General features: G+C 40.0%; 3 protein-coding genes across 7 annotated transcripts; 2 read left to right on the top strand and 1 right to left on the bottom strand.

The window, feature by feature from the left end:
- Positions 1 to 1,507: 1,507 nt before the first annotated feature.
- On the top strand, positions 1,508 to 10,879 carry tgfa (transforming growth factor, alpha). The gene is given in 8 exon segments (XM_040002856.1): positions 1,508 to 1,854; positions 2,875 to 3,051; positions 3,159 to 3,338; positions 6,585 to 6,699; positions 8,090 to 8,211; positions 8,214 to 8,239; positions 8,339 to 8,430; positions 9,709 to 10,879. Coding segments are annotated over 7 exon segments (750 nt in total). The 5' UTR covers positions 1,508 to 1,811; the 3' UTR covers positions 8,426 to 8,430; positions 9,709 to 10,879.
- Positions 10,880 to 13,738: 2,859 nt separating this feature from the next.
- Positions 13,739 to 16,624, bottom strand: hdhd3 (haloacid dehalogenase-like hydrolase domain containing 3). 5 transcript variants are annotated; one of them, XM_040002839.1, is made up of 4 exons: positions 16,287 to 16,417; positions 15,379 to 15,416; positions 14,686 to 15,020; positions 13,739 to 14,410 (listed from the first exon to the last, which is right to left on the bottom strand). In XM_040002839.1, exons 3-4 carry the CDS (start codon positions 15,013 to 15,015, stop codon positions 14,018 to 14,020), a joined length of 723 nt encoding a protein of 240 aa, XP_039858773.1. In that variant the 5' UTR covers positions 15,016 to 15,020; positions 15,379 to 15,416; positions 16,287 to 16,417; the 3' UTR covers positions 13,739 to 14,017. The 5 variants fall into 5 exon arrangements, with proteins under 5 accessions (XP_039858773.1, XP_039858751.1, XP_039858767.1 ...); XM_040002817.1 differs by lacking the exon at positions 16,287 to 16,417 and adding an exon at positions 16,120 to 16,280 and having other exon boundaries at positions 15,379 to 15,498; XM_040002833.1 differs by lacking the exons at positions 15,379 to 15,416; positions 16,287 to 16,417 and adding an exon at positions 16,424 to 16,624.
- Positions 16,625 to 16,764: 140 nt separating this feature from the next.
- trub2 (TruB pseudouridine (psi) synthase family member 2) lies at positions 16,765 to 20,873 on the top strand. The gene is made up of 8 exons (XM_040002806.1): positions 16,765 to 16,995; positions 17,140 to 17,274; positions 18,437 to 18,511; positions 18,618 to 18,679; positions 18,764 to 18,845; positions 19,373 to 19,445; positions 19,572 to 19,708; positions 19,805 to 20,873. Exons 1-8 carry the CDS (start codon positions 16,878 to 16,880, stop codon positions 20,110 to 20,112), a joined length of 990 nt encoding a protein of 329 aa, XP_039858740.1. The 5' UTR covers positions 16,765 to 16,877; the 3' UTR covers positions 20,113 to 20,873.
- Positions 20,874 to 21,015: the final 142 nt, after the last annotated feature.

Genomic DNA, 21,015 nt, shown 5'->3' with positions numbered 1-21,015 from the left:
TATATAAAAAGCATCGATTTTTCTGGAGTTGGCTCCAGATTACAGTAAAAACTGCTCTTACACTTTATTATTTTTGTTAGTAGGCTACCTTACTCGTTCCTTCACCGTGCTTGTTCATTTGCGATCACCCGCAGAACCTTCTGCTCTCATCGGCGCATTTTTGCGGTTCAGTCTTAGTAAATCTGTCATTTGAAGTGTTTATTGCGTCAAGAAGTGGATTATTTCATAAAGTAAGGCATTTCTATGTTGCTCAGTCACTGGTGTTATGGTAATCTATCAATCTTTCATCAGAACTTTTGATCCTCTGTTAAAATTACTTCGCTATTTATAGAGACTCAGCATTCACTGTTTGTATTTTCAAAGAAAAACGCTCCTGCTTAAGTGGACAGAAACACTTCATTTCTTAACCAGACTCTTATTCTGGAACTCTGTGTTTTTTCATTCACATTATTCTATCATACATAAATGAGTGAGCGAGCTATGCTTATGACTTGCTGCGCAGGGTAACTAATCAGATATTGCGGCACATTATGTGTTTTTACACAAATTTTACTTGTATTTTATTTAATTAACGACATGATTAATTAGTTGGTTGTATAATGACACATTTATTTAATTATTAATGTATTTATTGATATAATTTGGCACTTTTAGGCCTCCGCTATAGAACTACAGGAGCGGTGTAAATCAGCAGGTTCCCTGTTTTAGCTGGATTAATGCCTGGTGATATCCTCTCTAATGTAACTGTGCAGCTGACAAGGAAGCAGATAAAAGAATACAAGATTTTATTTAACATATTAGGAAACATGCTTTGAATTTCCAGGTCACTTTTATTTAGTGTATCTGAGCACTTGTGTTTTCAGCTTTCTCGAACCTGATAACAGCTTGCTGGCACTGTTAGCGAAAGGTCGGGGAATCACTACACACATAAGAAACTGTCCTCTGAGTTTCTAAATACCCACCACACATGTTATGGGATCGCAGCCAGTCAGAGAAAAGATATTCTGGTCTGCACCAAACTGTTGGACAGATGAATGAACAGACGGAGCAGCAAAGCTGCAGGAAACCCCAAAGAAGCCAAAGAAGAAAACTGACTAATTTTGAAACCTAATGACATTAATGAGGCAACACTGAGGCGAAAAAATAATTCTTATTTAGGCAATCTCAAATGAAAAGTTGCCTTAAAGGGAAATTCTGTACTCTAATTGGCATTTAATCGGTTAGAGTGGATAAGAATAAAAAACGAGTTATGTTTTATCTTTAAAATCATTTAATATTTATTATTGGATATTTCTTTTTAAACTTGATGTAGCAGGAGTGGAGAAGACGTGGAGAAGGACATCTCTCTCACACTTTAAATCAGAAAAACTGAACTCTTACATTTGTGCTAAGAATTAAAAAATGAACATAGATGTCATACTGAGGTCATAATGGGATGGTACCCCTCCTCCTCCTCCTCCCTCCCTGCCTCTAATTGGTCAGCTCTGACGGGATTACGCACCAATTTCCTCAACTGAACACTGTGAAGTTAAACCCTCGGACATTCAGGAAGGCAAAGAAGGTAAAGTCGACCGCAGTTAGTTTTCTGCGCCCCAAAAGAAGCTGTGGATAGATCAGATGTTAATGTTTGACACTCGAGAACAGGTCAGGTGTATGCTCGCCGGATTAAATGTGGTCTCTGCTGATGGTCGCCGCTGCGGCTGCTGCTTGTCCCGGGGTCTGCAACACTAATGACTGATATGGCTTCTTAACACACCCGCGTTTCAGTGAAACTGCTCGTCATATTCCTGCGGTTTGGAGAGCTGCTCATCATGATGACTCGGATTTTCTGGGGAACAATTTTACTCATTAGCGGTGAGTAGCCAACCCTGCAGAAAAGCGTCCGATTGTAATCTCACTCGTGAAAGTGACGTCAAACGCTGTGTTAAATGTTGAAAAACAATTAAATAGAAATTAAACAAAGTTAATAAGCTTGAATGTGAGCATTCCTCCCCCTGTGCTTTTTTTTGGGCTCTATTATTTAACGTTATATAATCATTAAATTGAATAACTTTATTATTTATTTATTTTAAATGGCTTTAGTGGGTGTGTTTTAACTTGTGTGGGTGATATACTTGGACTAATTATTCTATCGACTATATTTGTGACTGGAAGGTGAAGAGTGTGTGCAGTCACATTTCTCATAATCGTTTGGTGTCAGTCATCACCTTAAACAATAAACCACCGCGCCTTTTTCTAGAATCTATTTTCAGTTTTCCGGTTGTAATTGCGTGTCTTCACGGGACCAGCTGTATTTATAGTGCTTTCATCTCATCCTTTTAGTGGGTGCTTGACCCTGTTACTATTGTTGGGTGCCTGTTACTCAATGAAGCATTAATATCAAATTGAAGAGTAAGTCATAATGGTCCATGAGTAGACTGTTAGATATAACCTTCAGGTTGATCGTAAAAAGGAGAATATGAGACACCTGGTTTTCATTTGGAGGGGTATGGAAGCTGCTTTCTGCCACTAAACAAAAACATTATTATTGTTAATATTTTTTGCCATCCATAAGTCAGAATTTCAGGTTATTCTGTTACTGTCTCAATTTTGAGTAATTTTCTCAGAGGTTTGAGTTGGAAAGTGGAAATTTTGGCTTATAAAAGGAAGAAAAATATTTTTTTTTGGTCAGAAACAAGCTTCTATCGATGGGCAGCAATCAGATTATATTAATATGTATTTAAAAAAATGTTACTGGCACTGGTACTCGATAGTGAGTTAACAGTGAAATTTGTGGTATTTTTGTCCTGCATGGTTTGGGGTGTTAATCCTATGTGTGTGATATTCACACTATACCTGCCCTACATTAACAGCTGTTTATGTTTCTCTCTGCAGGCTCTCTCTTTACCTTCGGAGCAGGGCACAGCAGTTCAGTAACTATTGAAGCCAATATTTCCATCAGTATAAACTCCACTGCTCCTCCAGATGCCTCCAGTAGCAGCTCTGCGGCAACCAGCAGCAGAAGCACAAGCACAACAATTCCAGCCACAACCAACATCCCTACAGTTAAAAGTAAGCAAGTCATGATCCATGAAAATCTAAGGTCATGATTGAGATGTTTTCCACATGCCGCTGTCCTTTTATCCACTCTCTCTGTATCTGTAATCATATGTTAACAGGTTCTCTCTTTATAGTCGGACCAAGGCAGACAAATGCAACAGTTACTGATGCCACCATTTCTATTAATGCCACCTCCTCTGCTGCTAACACCTCAGCAAGCAGCTCTTCAACAGACACCAGCAGCAGCGCAACCAAAAGCCTCACTGGAACCACTACTACCAACATCCACCCTGTTAAAAGTAAGTTTCAGTATATGAGTGTCACAAGTACGTGAAGATGCAGAGGAAGTCTAGGGTCGCTGTCAAACCATCTATAGGAATGTTTCCTGCATTTCACATCATATTTCTGTTCATGGCAGCACCCATATACTCTCACTGCGATGTTTCCCAACAGTGCATTAACATTACGCAGACAGTGTGGCGCGCGCTGATAATTGATCCTCTTAGTGTGAGTCAGGGAACAATTATGTTAAATGAAAGATTAGGGCCAGTGTATATGAGCAGTATACAATTAGCCGTTTTACAAAAGCTGCACCTACAGTGTTGAATTATTATCTGAAAAACACCTTTTCTTGCCCTAAAGGATGTATTCATTCTCAGTCCTACTTCAAATTGCCATCAAAATCACATGGAAAGTGAGAGGGGTTGTCAGGCAGATGCCTCAGGCACAACGGAGCGCTTTCACAGAGTCTGAAAGGAGGAGACAATACATGTAGACTGCAGTCCAACAGCCCATTTACCGTTGGAATGAAGTGTGTGACGAAGGCAGCGTGTAATACAACTATCTGTCTGGATGTTCATCGCTCTCACAAAGTGGCATCTGTTTTTGGATGGTTGTGCTGCATTCACATTTGTTTGAGTCAGTAGTGTAGGAATTTGGTTGGCTGTACTGCCTACGTAAAAGAAATGTCATGTTTTGTCCTTGTGTTCATTTAATCGGTTATTTTTGTCCTGTTGTTTTGTTTCACAGGGAAAGCTGAGATTGCTGCTTGATAAAAAAGCTGCATTGTAGGCTTTATTTTTTTTTTTGTTAAGAACAATGCAACCTGCAGGGATGGGCACTCTCCTGAGTCCCAGTAAGACTGATGGGAAAAGATTTTGTTTGCATCCTCCCACTGGGGGTTTTCATTGACGTTCTTTACTGTAATTGTTCCTCTCAGGTACAATGAAAGACATAAGCCACCACAAAGCCGTCCGCAGCTGGGAACTAAAGTCTACCGTTTGTGGCATGGGTGTGTCAACTGTAGGATTTCGTAGGTGGTGTTGTTTCAGGTCTTGGTAGATTTATACTATTTTTAGAGTTATCACATCCACCTTTGTCATCCTGACTATTGTAAATACAGGCACTGGGATTGCATATGATTTATAAATTTTGGGTAAAATTTACAGATATGAAGAGACTGAGTTAAAATACTGAGCTCCTGTAGGCTGCTCATTTACCATGGGTACAGTCATATTAAGCAATCTGTTTGAGCCTCCTTTTGCTTTCAGACCTGTCTTAATTCTTCATGGCAAACACTCATCAAGGTGCTGGAAACATTCCTCAGAGATTTTGGTCCATAGTGACACGACAGCATCCCACAAGTGCTGCAGATTGGTCCACTGCACATGATGTGACTTTCTCATTCTACCCCATCCCAAAAAGTGCTCAGGTGTTACTAGGGATGGGTACCGGTATCCGGTGCCATGATGGCACCGGTTCTGACATAAACGGTAGTAACCAGACCGAAAAGCAGCGCACATTTCGGTGCTTTTTTTTCCTGAGATGTCATACACTTTAGATTCTAGCCAATCATTTTACGTTTCCGAGGATAGTAGGCGGGTCCAGGTACGTACGTTCTTTTAGAGCAGAGCTACAGATTAAAAATGACCAAGGCGAAGCGGTCAAAAGTCTGGCTGTACTTCACAGCAAAATATGCAAACTCAGCAGCCTGCAACAAGTGCTTTAAGCTGATACTGTGATACTGTCAAAGGAGGTAACACCTCAAATCCAATGAAACACCTGGCGACGCATAGCGTTTTTTTAAAAGCCGAAAAATGCGCCGTATTTGATAGCTTGCTGCAAGACCTCACACCGTGCACATCTACTGCGCGTGGGTTGCCTGTTATCAGACCCGGAGTTAGCAACATCCCCCAAAAACCTGAAGAGTAGAGTCCTGGCCCCTAGCCCTGCCAGTGTAGCAGAAATGATGAGGATGATGATGGCAGGAGCAGCCGTTCTTCTCTGCGCGAGTAGCTTAATGTTGTTCGTGTGTAGTTTACGTTGAGTAGGCTATCCACGTTATTATATTAATGCAGGTAAGGTGAACTAGCAAACACCTTCGTAGTTACATGCAGCTGTCTTCTTGTTTGATGGCAGATACTCCCTTCACCCTGTCCAAAAAGGCTAAAATGACCAAAGAAAAAGTGGGAAACAGTTAAACATGAAAGGTTTTTGGACAAAGTTTATGTTTTTTCCATTGTTTAAGCACTGCTTCCAGCCAAGAGTGATGCCATAAATCCCCTATAGCTGCAGAAAAGGCTAACATTGTTATCTTTTTACAAATAAACAGCTGAACATGAGAGGTTTTTGGACCAATTTTGGGTTCTCCATTCTTTAAGCACCGTTTTGAGCACCGTTTAAGCACCGGCACCGTTTCAAAAGTACCAGTTTGGCACCGGTATCGGGTAAAACCTAAACGATACCCTTCCCTAGGTGTTACTAAGGGAACCAAAGTGTGCCAAGTAAATATCCCGCATACCTTTACATCACTATCCTGAACCTACCATCTGAATGTTGCAGCATGCACTCATCTATCCAAGCATGTTTTTCCAGTCTTCTTCTGACCAATTTTGGTGGCGCCAGGCAAATCTTAGCCTCAGTTTCTTGTTCTTCAGGAGTAACACCCAGTGTGGTCTTCTGCTGCTGTAGCCCATCTGCTTCAAGGTTTGTCAAGTTCTGCATTCAAAGATGCTTTTCTGCAAACCCTGGTTGTAACAAGCGGTGGAGTTACTGTTGCCTTGCTTTTGGCTTTAAGCAGCCTGGCCATTCTCTTCCCATCACCTCTGGCATCAACAAGGCATTTTTACCCAGAGAGCTGCTGCTGCTTTTTCAGTCCATTTGCCGTCAGACCTAAAGATGGTTATGAGAGCAGGTCAGCAGTTTCTGAAATGCCACCACCAACCAAACCACATTCAAAGTCACTTAAATCACCTTTCTGCTCCATTCTGATGCTTCAGGTCGAACCTGACCATGTCTACATGCCTAAATGCACTGAGGTGCTGCCATGTGATTGACTGATTACATATTTGTGTTACTGGATTGAACAGCTTTACCTGTAAAATGGATTTCTACTAGCTAGCTACTCTACCAAAAGACTTTCATTTTGGTTATTAGCTTCAGTGTGAAACACTACTGCAAAAACACTCTGCCAACTTTAAACATGGTAACATCATTAAGATCAACAACATGAAGAGTAACACCAACATTATGTCTCATCTCAACAGAGTTTGTAGCAGCAGCGGTTCGGTCTCATTTCGACGACTGTCCAGACTCCCACCGACACTTCTGCTTCCACGGCACGTGCCGCTTCCTTATACTGGAAGAGACACCCGCATGTGTGTAAGTTAGCAGATTTATGGTTATAAAACACCACCTTTGCATCCTGTCTGTGGTCTCACATGAAAAACAACAGTTTTACAGTTTAAAGCTGAAACTGTTTGAAACTGAAATTTAAGGCACTGCAATCCTGCTGATGTACAACCTGCTGTTCAAAAGTGTTGCAACACTGAGCAAAATGTAAATCCAAAGAATTATTTGAAAAACACGTCAACGTCCCACTGAACAGAAAATGATACCAAGGCAGTGTTACGTGAGCAAGATCCCCTCATCACCTCTGCCTTTGGTGACAGTCTGCACTTTGGGAATGAGGAGACCCATTGCAGATGTTTTGAAATCTAAATGCTTGTGATTATTAATTTCTGTAGAATATCAGCTGCTCAAAACTTTGAGATCTCCTGGGTTTTTTCTTTTTGTTTGTTTTGTTTTTTGGTTCATAAAGCTCCAAACACTTAAACAAGTCAGGACTGAAGACCAACTAAGCAGTCTTTTTTTTAAAATATATTCTTCATTTGGTTTGGGATCGTCTTGTGGAAACAATTAAGGCCTGCTTGAGCCATTAGACCATCAGTGAGTGCATCATAATCTTATTCATGTCAATGGAGTTTGCAGTGTTTTATTATCTCAAATACACAAATACATATGGTTTAGTCTTTATGGCAGAATCTAAAGCTGCTTTTGTGGATAAAAATACAAACTTTTGTCACTGATGTTGTGTGGGGTTTTTTATTTATTTATTTATTTTTTTATTATTATTATTTTATTCCTGAGCTAACGCAATGATGTCCAGTACAGGATATTTTTTAATGTTTTTAAACATTAAAAATATCCCGTGGCCCCAGTTTTCAGGCCTGAAAATTGTGGCCATTTGTGGCCAGTTAGTTCCTACAGAGAGTTTCTTGGATTTTGTGAATCTTTTATTATGTCATATACCAATACAGATATTTAAATCTCCATATTTGCATAATTGTTGAAGTTTGACCCCCCCAGTCTTTACACCTAAAAATAACAAAAAACCAAAAACTTCTGCTTTACAGGTGTTACATAAACCTAGTTATTTGTGAGATGTTCCACCGGGTGTGTAGGGTTTGTTTTTGGTATTATATCGAGCCTTTCTATATAATTTTTGATGACCAGAAATAATTCGAGCCTTTAAATCATTTAGTTCACATCAAGATGGCCCTGTTCTGTGATAGTGCTGTTCTGCTACCCTTTGCAAAATGATTTAAAAACAGATTTACATTTTGCATTCTGGTGTCTGTGGTATCAATATGACTCATTGGATGAAATCACAATCTTTAACTACAACTGTTGTAACTTTCCATTTTAGCCAGCAGTGGTGTCATGAAAGTCCATCAGCGGCTCTTTTTCATCCAGATTTTCTGTGTTGCAGATGTCATCCAGGCTTTATCGGGATGAGGTGTGAGCATGCAGACCTCCTCGCTGTAGTTGCAACCAATCACAGGCAACAGACCATTGCCACGATGCTGGTGTTGTGTGTGATTGGGTGTGTTCTCATCATGGTGTTATGTACAGTCTTACAGTAAGTTACATAAATATCTTGTGCTGTAAGCAACAGATTAATTGAAAATTAGATGAAATTGATGCCACAGTGAGTTTGCTTGGTCTATTTTTCTTCCAGCTGCTGGTGGAGACAGGACTGTCGCAGGCGCAGCCACGCACATCACTATGTTACAGAAAAGCACGGCGTGTCCTGCTGTCCATCTGAGAGTGGTACTTGACTTTACTTTCTTATTACAAAGTGCATTTTTAACTTCATAGTTCCACTTACACACTGCAGGGGATGCAGTATCCATTAGATGAATATGAGAGGGTGGAAACTGAGAGCAGTGAAGACTGTGGGCAACTAATATGGGCTGTCAACATTTGCCGTGTTTGCACAGAGAGTGCATCCATTTATCTGTCTGTGATTACGGTTAAAATTTTCTGTTATGGACATTATTTTTAATGAAATCATTTCTGTTTCTCAATACTTCCTGACAGCTGTGTGTGGCTCAGAGTTGTTTGAAGAGCTTCTGCATTAAGCACAAACAGGCCAGAGATTTCTAGTAAGATATTGTCAGGGACCCTTTTTAGACTAGTGAACACCAATCTGTGAACATGTTTGTGACTGGTGTAACTGGACAACAATGCAGATAGAAGGTGCAATCACAAAGATTCAAAACGCTGGGAAACGGACATTAAAAAAACTTGGCAGATAAATATATATCACATAATGTTTTTTCTTTCAAGGTCAACTTTGGACTGCTTGGAGTACTTTTATTAGTAGTAGTTTTTAAATTCTTATATTTTGCCCTCCGTTATCCCCTTGAACTGAATTTATGAGGTGCGCTTCACCCCACCCAGGCAGTTGAGGCAGCTGGTGGCCCCTCCCCGACTGCAGTTCTGCTGTGGCACTCTTCCTATTGCAAGGGAGTTTGTTCTTCCCACTGTTGCCAAGTGCTTGTGTTGGGTTATGTGTTATAGTTTTGTAGGATCTTCACCTAGCTATATAAAGCAACTTGATTGTGTAGGTCTGGCCAGTAAACTGTGTGCTGGTGCATGCTGGCAAAATATACTACTTTAAAAGTCTTGAACCGTTGATTACTAGAACTTTGAATTCAGTTAAAAGTCCCCCTCCTGCTCCTGACCTCTCCATCATTGGGATTGCAAACTGTGGTCTCTTCAGGTTATAGATGGAGACCCAGCTCTCATCAGCAGTGACGATCCCCTGTAAAGGTTCGGTTAGTTGATAGTGATTGTTATTTTTAGATCATTTCCACGAGGGAGCTAAAACTAGAAGGCCCTCTGGAAGTAGGAAAGGGGTGCAAAAAGTAGAGTTTCTATGGAAAAAAAATAAAAAAATAAATAAGCATCATACCTCATGTACCACAACAGTGTCGCCAATTTAATGTTCGTCTTTTTTTGTGGAATTTGTTGATAATCTTCTGAATATTAACTATTTACACAATTCCTTAACATAAACATAAATGTTTGGGCTTTGTCTTTCAGTGGTCTGAGAAAACATCTCACTTGAACATGAGCTCTTCGTATCATGCCGTGTTCAGTCTTCCTCATCTGCCTGGTCCTCAAACCCCACGGCTTGCATCCAAAGTGGTACAGCAGGCCAGAAGGGAAGTGATAATACAGTATCTTAAGTGTGACTGAGGTAGGCCTTCTTCATGTGGGAGGTTAAATGCTCCATTTCTCCTATCTGATGACTGGGACCTTTTGGACTTCAACAATCTAGGGATGTGTTTGCTTTGCTCTTTGATTCTACGAAAATACTCAGAATTGCAGCAGACTGTTTGACCCTCTGAGACTGATGCTGCCGCCAAATCATGCATGAGAAGAGCCCTGTGTGTCCTGATTAGAGTTTATGGCTGGCTTAAAGGACATGGGAATTTATCTATAAGGCCATTAATCACCCTGTGTGGATGCTGAATAGAAAAGGCGTTATTTCAAGCTGCAGGACAAGAATAATTCACTTGAGTCATGCATCCCCAATTCCTATTTTTGTCTTTTAATATCTTTGCACATTTTCATCAGAACAATATGAGCACGAAGGACATTTTAATAATTTATGGTGTGGGGAAACTGGTGCTTTAACATGTTTTAGTGTCTGTTTTTAGGGAAGGAACTCACTTCACTCGACAGAAGTAGAAATTGTTAGACTCATGCACATTGATTTCCTGATCTTAAATCAAAATGTATATGCAGAGACTGCAGCTTTAAGTTATTCCTGTAGCGTTTTTGATGAAACTTTCTTTATTGCTCCTGAAGCGAAAATGGGTGTCAGTTTCCGTTTTTTAATTCCTAAGCTGTACCTGTACATGTGCATGCATCAGAGGTTCTTTTTTTTTTTTTCCTTCTTTTTTTAAATTTGCAAGCAAGAACTCTACCAACACGAGTGGCCACTTTATCCTACAGTACCTTTGGAAAATTGCACTCATCTGCAAGCTTCTTCATTGCTTATAAAAAAGCTAAACAAAACAGCACTCACTACACGATGTAGACACTTAAACGCATCCACATACGAGAGATGCCGTTTCTAACTGCCTGAACGAGCACTGATGGGACTAAGCACGCGGTTTGCACATATACCCCTAAGCATGCATGCACTTAAATCACAGCTTTTATTTTAAATGCAAAGCATAAGAGTGCCGTGTTTATAGCAATGCTCCAAAAAAAAAAAAAAAAAAAAAAGGAAAAGGGAAAAAAAGCCTCTGAAGTTTAAGGTGGTTATTTTGAAATTTCTAAATAATTTTATGTTACTGGTGAGGGAATTAAAGGACAAATTGACACTATTGTGAAGCATGTGCACATGCTTTGTGTGTTCACTGTGAATGTGATGGCGTTTCTATGCCAAAAGCCTCTGAGTGGATGATAAACTTGTCTTTGTTTACAGTACGTGATTTTTGCATTGCAGAATTTGCATGTCTATTGCAGGATTGAAACAGATATATTTGGGGGATTTGCTGGGTGAACACATCCCGCTGTTGAGCTTCTCATGCATTATCCCTTTATGGTGCCAGACTTATGCTGGCACAACTGGAAAGCCTCCATTATTTGTTTTCCAATGAAGAATTAAATATGCAAGTGTGTGTCTGTCTCTTTCATATGTCTCTTAATTGCTGTTCCATCTCTCAAGTCTCTTTTTCTATTCCTTGCGTGACCTTCTTTTCACTTGTGAAGCGCTCGCTCTCTCAAAATACCCTAATTTTCTGATCTTCTACTCTATTTTTCTGTGCCATTGAATATTTCAAGATGCAGTAATGCCAACACGGAACTCTGAACCCCAGGCACATTTGAACAAAGAGCTGCAGTCTTGAGTGCTTTTATGGCTGAGGGAAACGTTTTGTCCAGCTTCTGCTATATAGCCATTCAGCCTGTTTATTTATTAATTTCTTTATTTCACAGAATCTATACCCATTCACATTCAAACATTCATCCTCCAATATGAGTCCGCTTCACGTGCTGACATGCTGGGCTTTTGTTTTGATTGTAAGTCACTGGATTGACATCTTCCCTCATGACATGCTGCACCTCCTCTGCTCTTCCCTTTGGCTCTCTGCATGAGAAGCTTGGTTTTGGGTTTTTTGCAATCCCATTATGCCTGCAATTGGATTTCTGTGGAGCCCTTTAGAGCCGTCTGGCTGAGCTACTAAACCAGCTTTGAATTAAGCAGCTCTTACGGATGACTCCCTAAAGATATACAATACCCTTCAACGTACAAGCATTCGTACGGGGAAAACATTTTACTGGACATGACTCAAGGTGAAAATACGACTTGGGGAAAAAATTTTTTTTGAACACTGTGGGAGGGGTGTCGTCTTTTTTTTCTTTCTTTTAAAAATTAAAAACATTGACATTCTTCCAAAAAAGATTTAATCCGTATTCTATAAGAGGCTGGAGCTTGCTGTAAATAGCAATTCCACTTTGGTCTCTCTGCAGCTCTTTTGATCCTCAGTCCAACATTCCCAGTATCTGCCTCTGACCAGATGGTTTAAAGTGGGTACTTACAAAGGTATTAGGGTTAAGCAACCCTGCCTTGTTCCCCTCACTGCTAAGCACTGAAAAATATCATTAGGGATGATCAGAGCTTTTTAGCTCCTGTAAAGCGGCCTGCTAATGAATAACCTTTTAAAGAAATGTACCTGCATAGCTGATGCTGAGCACAAATTGAGAGAATGCAGGCAACTTTCAGGACACTTTATTTTACAGCAAGACTCCTGCCATGATATTTCAGCTGATCTGTGGATGTTTTATGTGACTTGACACAATCAATTGCAAATACATTTGCTGCCCACAATTCTTAGCAGCTCTGCTCAAAGCAGATGGTTACTCGGTTGTTTTGTATAATTTCCCTAACTGTGGGGACAAGTTCCAAATAACCGATTATTAAAAAAGATGGTAAAAGAATTGACATGTCCTGAGTGCTGCAAAAACATTTCTGGGCTTGTCTTCTAAAACAATTCCTCCAGTGGTTAATATAAACTTCTTAATTAAAAAAAAAAAAAAAAAGTTGTAGTCCTCAGTTATGCTTTCCACTGGCACTACCTTGGTGGAAGCAGACATTTTAGCCTGATGGTGCAGATATGACATTACAGAGAAGCAAAGACACAAACTATAGACTTCAGTGCTGATTTTTTTTGCAGTCAACCACCTTAAAGTCACTGACATCAATAAAATATAAATCAAGTCAATGCACACAGCCATATAGATGTGCTCAATACGACCTCACTGGTCATTTGTGCTGGTCTTATTATTTCAGAAACCACTGATCAACTGGGATCTTTCCCAAACAAGCATCTTTAGGGTTTACAGAGAATAGTTGATTAAAGAGAAAATACCTGGTGAGCAGCAGTTCTCTTGCAGAAAATGCACTGTGGCTACTACAGGTCAGAGAATAACCAGACTCCTTTGAGCTGATAGGAAGGCAACAGCATCAAAACACGTTACATCCAAGGTATGCAGAACAGCATTGCTGAACGCATAACACCTTGAACCTTGACGACCACACAGGGACTTCAGTCAAACAGGAAAATTAACACATTTGGACAGTAGATTAGGAAAAGAAAGTTGCCTCGTTTGATGAGTCTCGATTTCTGCTGTGACAGTCAGCTGGTAGGGTCAGAATTTGGCTTAAAACACCAGAAAACCATGAATCTATCCTTTGGGACACTGTACCAAATGACCTGATTATTATTGCTCAACATGTCCACTCCTTTATGACCACAGTGTTCCCATCTTCTAATGTCACAAAGCTCAGATCATCTGAAATAGTTCTCTTGGACATGGCAATGCACTAAAATGGGCTCTAGTCTCCACACCTTGATCCAACAGAGCACCTTTGGGATGTGGGGAACAGGAGATTTGCATCATGGATGCGCACATGCCAAACAGCATATGGCAATTGCATGCCATCATATCAACATGGACCACAATCTCTCAGGAATGTTTTCAGAACCTTGTCGAAGGTCTGACAGTTTGCTGCCTCACTTCATATTCTCTATTTTCAGAGACACAGTATAGTTAGAGGTTTATTTTTCCCAACATATTTTATTATACAAAGACATGAAAGGTGCACATACATATAACTATAAAATATGTTAAGATTTCTTTACATTTTTCTATCAGCATTTCATTTGTCTTATGAGGATGAAGTAGTTTGATATACTTAAGTCAACAGTCCATACATTATTTCGCTAATTAAGCCAGTTTGTTCTGAGTAGATTTCACTTGACACCGTTTGTTTCTACTGTAACCAAACAAATTTCCCACGTGTGGGACTAAAGGTTATCTTATCTTATGACTCATGTTAGTTCATATGCTGCTGGAGCCGTGACGGCAGCTCATCCAGTGAAATCAGCCGATGCTCTCGAGGAACATCGAGTTGGCCATCCTTATGTCTGTCTAAAAGGAAGCCGTGAATACCCATAGACCGAGAAGTGAGGTAATCATTAATATAATGGTCCCCAATATGAGCTACTCTATCAGCTGGCACACCACATTTTTGCAGTGCCTGACTAAAGATGGCCGGACTGGGCTTTGCTACACCAGCCTCTTCTGATGTTATTAAAAAGCTAAAGTATGACAACAGCCCACAAACGTGTAAGATTGCTTCCAGGCGGTTGTCAAAGTTGGACACCACACCCAGCTTCAGTCCAAGAGAAGAACAACTCTCCAGAGCCTTCTTTGAGTCTGGAAATACCTGAAACAAAGGAATATTATACAGTTTAACATGACATTCTCCAAACATCGGGGGCAAAGTTTAAGTTGCTTTACAAGTCAGATATTTAATGTGCTCTGTTCTTCTGGTTCAGTATGAAATGCTTATTATGATGATTATAGTTTAAAAAAAATACACATCCTGTAGCCTTTATTTATATATCATTGCATAAAATTTAAAAAAGCATTATTCGAGGAACTGTTTAAAATCTTTAAACAAGGTGTTTTAGGTGTATGAACGTGTCATTGATCATTTACCTCCCAGTTATCTGCGCTGCAGAAGTTATGGTAAAGATTGTTGGCTACTGTGTTTAGCAACTCTGGCTCCTGTACACCACACTGAGAGAGAGTGTCCCGCACCACCCCCCTCCACCATGACTGTCCATTCAGGCCCTGACTGATGCCATAGTTTGGGTATCTACTGGAATACTGTCGATAAACCTGCCGGAAAGCAGCGTCGACCTCCACAGGACTGAGGCTCAAGCCCATACGCTCTGCCTCCTTGCAGTACTGCTCTCCCACAGATGAGCGCACCTTCAGCAGGGTGTCCTTCACATCCCATAGCACCCAGCGCAGAGGAGCTCGCATCACACCTGATGGACACCAAAGAGAAGACAACAGCTGAGCAAAATATGAGTTATCTAATCAGGCTGTTTCACACAGAGAAACATGTTTGAATATTATTAACATTATTTATTTTCTTGTTACGGGAACTGTTTTTCAGGGTGACGATTTTAAGACATTCAAAACTGCTGCTGTAATACTAAGCGTGACCAATTTGACCACTGGTTCAACAACATTTCCTGTATTTTATTACACTTTTATTATTGAATATGTTTTAATTATAGTCTGACAGTATTTGCTGAACCACAGCGTTTATTAGCCACAGTCATTAATGATCCATAGTCATTAATGATCTATTGTACAATTGCTTGTCTCTGTCATACCTACCAAGGTGTGATGATAGTGAAAGTGGCCAGTGGGTGACACTGTGGAGATTCGTGTGAGATTCATGTTTTACATTGAAACTGCAACATAATCCTGGCATTACTGCTTCAAATATTTCACTGTATCACAAAGCCTCACTTTGCCCATTATTAGATCTTACAATACAAGAGAGAAACCCCAACAACTGGGTAATCCTCTATCAGAAAGCACTTGATGACTGTTGGAAAGAAGAAATTACTTTTCATAGGAAGCAAGCCTATCCCAGCTACCATAGGGCGAAAGGCAGGGTATAACCCGGACATGTCACGAATATGACGCACAGCTAACAGACAGAGAGACAGACAACCATCCAAACTCACGTTCACACCTATTGCCAACTTAGAATAACCAAATAACTAACGATAACTAACCACATGTCTTTGGACTCTGGGAGGAAGACAAAACTCACGCAGAAAGGTTGTGGCGGAACTCAGGTCTCACCGCAGGACCTTCTTGCGGTGAGACAACGGTACTAACCATCATACCACTGTGCTGCGCAGGTGGTCTAATGCTATTAAAATACTTCAGATCCTTCTACTATCCACGTACAGAGGTGTCTAATCTTCCAGGAATGGCGATATTATTTTCAAGGAGGACTGAGTGGTCAGTGTGCAATGACCTCATGTTGATCTCTAATCTGGAACATAATAAAGTTTAGCTTGGCAGCACATTTACCATGGGGGTATACCCTGCTGGATAAGTCCAAATCCTGTTTCGTTGTGTAGCTCCAGGTTTCAGTTCAACTCATATTTGGTTTTAGCAACGTGTTTCTTGCCTCCGAGGTCACCATAATTGGATATGTACGAGTGGAGTTTGACAATAACTACGTAGCGTTTCTCTGACCAGTGTCCCGTGAAAACAAACTAACGTACCTGTCCGCACACAGCAGTTTAACAGCAGAGGCCAAAGCTTCACCTTACAGCAAAAACTTCAAATTAGAAAAATGCCGAAATGATACTGAAGTCTTCTCAGCTGTCAACGAAAATAAACAGCGACTAAACTTAGCTACCTGCTTTCTTCTTCGTCCTCTTTTCCACTCTGTTCTCTGAGTGGCGGCTGCTACTGCCATCTTCTGAAACAAACCGTAAAAATTCACACACAAAAAAACAAACAAAAAAAAAAACCCCCAATAAAATATCAATTATTCTTCCACGTCTCCCAGCTTGTTACTACACACAATAAGCGGCTGTTTAATAATTCTGGTGGAAGCTCTGGTGGCGTTTCTCTACTTATATAAGGACTAAAATAGCGTACACATACATCCATTCCAGTAGATGGCGGTATGGCCAAAAATAAGGAATGACAAGCGTCATCATGTACGCATGCGCGTAGGCTCACATGGAAGAAAGTGGCAGTAGAAACAAAACAACTGTCACTCGTCAAAATTTCCATGACATGTAGTCTTTTTTTAATTAGTTTTATTATTTTTCCAAGACCTAAGTAAAATCTGATGCTGCTGAATAATGGCAACTCCAGCTATTCGGATGTTTCGGAAGTTAGAGGGCCTGTTCTGTGTCTACAAACCTGCTGGTGTTCACTGGAAACTGGTACGGGACAGCATCGAGACAAATCTTCTTAAAGGTGAGTGTAGTTTATTTTTCACTGGTATCTTGTGGTCCTGTTATCAATCACCCATGCGTGCTGTTAAACTGAGGCATGATGCAGCTAATACTCAGCATGCCTTTAACTTAACACTTGAATGTCCTTGCGTGTATTACACCTCAGGTTTGAATGCTGCGCCTTCCCAGCCACTTCCCCACGAGGTTCGACTCTTAGCACAACCCAGACACGAGAGTGAAGCGTCCAAAGGACTCACGGTATCAGCAGTATCGGTTCCTGTACTATCCAAGCACCCTCTGGGTATGTACATCCACCTTACTGAAAATGTTAACAAGTGTTGTCTCCGCTCTGAAGATACATTAACAGATACATTAAGATACATTTATCTGACCTCATGGTCCATGCAGCTGTTTTGTCAGCATCATTGTGAAAAACCAAGTGCAAGTGAAACCAGCTGCCCCAACCTCTCGTCCCTATCACTCCACCTTTAAAGTATAAACACCTTCACAACACAGTCAGATGCTTTAGTTTGCAGGAAATCATCAGGTGGCAAAGTTCACAGCCCTTCTTTTACAAAAAAAGACAAAACTTAAAATCTGTTACTTTTACAGAACAAGTGAAAAAAGTACACTCTCTTTCTTTTCTACAGTTTTACATGTCGCAGCATTAAAAAAAAAATCCTCTGATCTCCAGCAAGTCTTCACATTTGGTAAATATGACCTCGGATGAACAACAGTGGATAACATAATTTTGTGTCATTGTTTATTTAACAAAAATTAAGCCAAATTTCAGAGGCAGTGTGTGGAAAAAAATTAAATACACAATTGTGTATAGACTTTGATTGATTGATCATCAGCCAGTGTGACCACCTTTATAAAAGCAGAAAGAGACAACAGGATGAGGCAGTTGTTATTACATATCAACCTGGGACATGTTATAAGGTCATGCCAATCTCAAACAATCTGAAGTCCACCATTCTACAGTTGGAGTGATCATTATAATGATTATTATAATGTAGAGAGATGAGACCAAAGTGGAAAGTTTTGGCCATAATGGTCATTGGCCATTTTTACACTCTGCCTCAGCATTTCAGAAGCCGAGATAAATAAATGAGACACAGTGTGTCGCGTTGTTGTTCATCTTAGGTTGTATTTGCGTCATTTTTGGTAGCAGATGATATTTGACACATAAAACCTTTGATTTAAAAGTGTTGTACTTTCTTTTTCACAACTCTTTTTTTCCACTTTGATATTGAACAGTGTTTATAAGTGTTTTCTGTGGAGACACAGAAATAACAGATTTCTGTGTCTCCACCGTTTTACCCTGTAACAGGTCATCTATGAAATCTGGTTTCAATTTAGATGTGACTGGAGTAAATTAAACCTCAGGTGTGGTGAATAACACTGTAGTGAGTGAATATAATTTAGTAGTATTTAGTAATATAGTTTCATTTTGATTTTAGTCACAGGACCTGAATTCCAGCATATCCGAGTTGGAGTCGGACATCGCCTCGATACTTTCTCCTCGGGTGTTCTAGGTATAATTTTAGAGTTGCTCATTTAAAAAAAATTCATTTGTTAATTACAGTGTTGGCATTCGTTTTGTGAATCATCTGAGAATATCCACATATTTCTAAAATGTAGTTCTTGCCGTTGGGAATGGAAACAAGGCGCTGAATGATTTCTACACCACAAGAGTGACGAGGGTAATTTGTAATTTTTTCTCAGACATAAACTGATGCAGTTCAGATCCAACGCTTACAGATCCAATTCTACAATATTTCTTGCAGGATTATACCCTGGAGGCTGAGTTTGGAACTGCAACAGATAATTTCACTAATACAGGTCGAGTTGTGGAAAGGTCCACCTATGGTATGAATCATTTCTCTTTTAGTTTGAGCTTCCTCAATCTTTCACTTAAAATAACAAAGTCTTTTTCGATAAAGTATCATGGCGACACAAAGGTGTTGTGTTTAGAATTGTCACCTCACAGCAGGGAAAGGGTCTTGGCTACGAATCCACTGACATGCTGGAGTCTTTGTGAGGACTATGTTCTCCCAGTCCTTCTGCTGGTTTCTCTCCAGTCCATAGACATGCATGTCAGTTTAACTCAAAAATATGGTGACTCTTATGGTGACTCTAAATTGACCGTAGATGTGAATGTGAGTTGTCTGTATCTCTTTGTTAGCCCTGCAACAGAATACCGACCTGTACGGGGTGTACTCCACCTCTTGCCTTATGGCAGTTCAGCCCTGCCTGTGACTGAATTGTGTATGTGGTTTTAAATGTTTTATAAGAGCAGTTCTAATTTATATACCTGAAGTGCAAGAATATAAGCAAAACACTTGTTATGTGAACTGATGTCCCTTTAAATATACTTAAAAAAAGCTGTCTCCTAGATCACATCACACAGGATAAGCTGGAGAGAGTGCTGTCAATGCTGGAGGGAGTCAACCAAAAAACGTTGTTGACGTAAGACGTTACATTTCTGTAAACCTAATAATGGCATCTTTTGCCCTCTGCTTTTGCATAAGACCCTCTGTAAATATTTGCAACAGTACTAAACGATATTTGATTAGTTTCTTTTTTGCTGTACAGGTATTCCAGCATAGACATGCGCTCACAGGAAGCCTATGAGATGGCTGTGCAAGGTTTACTGGGTCCAGAGGGGAAATCGACACCCATCTTGACCGGCTTACGTTGCATTCGCTTCCAGCCTCCCAACTTCACATTAGGTAATCTTCACTTGAACACATAAAACATATTTGACGATTAAAAAAAAAAAAAAAAAAATGCGGGTCAAGTTTCAAACATGTCTCCTGTTTTTACAGAGGTGCAGTGCCTAAATGAGACTCAGAAGTATCTGCGTAAAATTGTGCATGAGATAGGACTGGAACTGCGTAGCACAGCAGTGTGTAATGGAGTACGACGCACCAGAGACGGACTTTTTACCCTACAGGACGCTCTGATCCATCACCACTGGACTGCTGCTGATGTCATGCAAGCCATCCAGTTGTATCATTCCACTAAGAAAAATAAAAAACCTTCTAAGGCAGCGAACAAGACATCTGCATTACAAACGTCTGAAGACAATATCACAGAAACTCAAAGTGAAATTAATGATGGAGTTGCTAGGTAGATCGTGTAAAATAACTAGTCACTTAAGGCCTATCATTGACCTATGACCCGATCAAAAAAATATTTTATGATGCTGCATAACTTCCCACAGTTTAGCTCAGTCAGGAAAGAGGTTTGCAGACTAGAAATCCCAGTGAACATTTGACCAGGATTTGTATACAGGATGTGTATACAAATGGCTGTAAACAGTTAAAGCAATACTTTTGTAAAACCCATTGAATTAAACCCAGAAGTCTGCACATATCAATCGATATAAAATTCACTGTGGTGGAAAACAAGAACTGTATTTTGCAATGCTGTAGTATTGCTTAATTCCTTAATGTTAATATTATTTCTTATATTCTGAATGAATTTACAATAATAAAGACCAAAAAGAATGCACGCGTTTGATTATGACATCAGTTTAATTGCTGTGGGTTTGGGGGTTTTTTTTGTTGTTGTTGTTGTTTTTTAGGTCTGTAGATGAGTTCAAATACATGCATTACTGGCATAAATACTCCCCCAGCTGGCCTAAGGTCAACATTACACTTGTTTTGGTGGCTCCAGACATTGATTAAATTTAAACCAGCAATCTCAAACTAGTAGTGATTAGACTAACTGGAGTCATACTCAGGTCTGATCCTTGTTAAGTTTCAGTGTATGTGGGAAATAAACAAACCAAAGAAAAGCAGCCAGCTTTCCATTTAAGAGAAATGATAGAGGGTCTGTGCCACAGGATAAAAATGGTAACTTGAAATTAAACCACTTTGCTTCAATTTAAAATGTTTGGGTTTTTTTCACGGTATTATGGTGATGTCTAAGATTCAAGAATTTAGTAATATGAAATTATTTATGGGGAAATGAGCTGAATCTTCAACAGCTCGTGCACAGCAGGGGTCCAGCTCCAAATAGGCAAAACTGGAGC

The sequence above is a fragment of the Simochromis diagramma genome, unplaced genomic scaffold, assembly GCF_900408965.1.
Source record: "Simochromis diagramma unplaced genomic scaffold, fSimDia1.1 OVJJ01000320.1, whole genome shotgun sequence".
Classification (NCBI taxonomy): domain Eukaryota; kingdom Metazoa; phylum Chordata; class Actinopteri; order Cichliformes; family Cichlidae; genus Simochromis; species Simochromis diagramma.
This window is presented reverse-complemented; position numbering and strand designations above follow the sequence as displayed.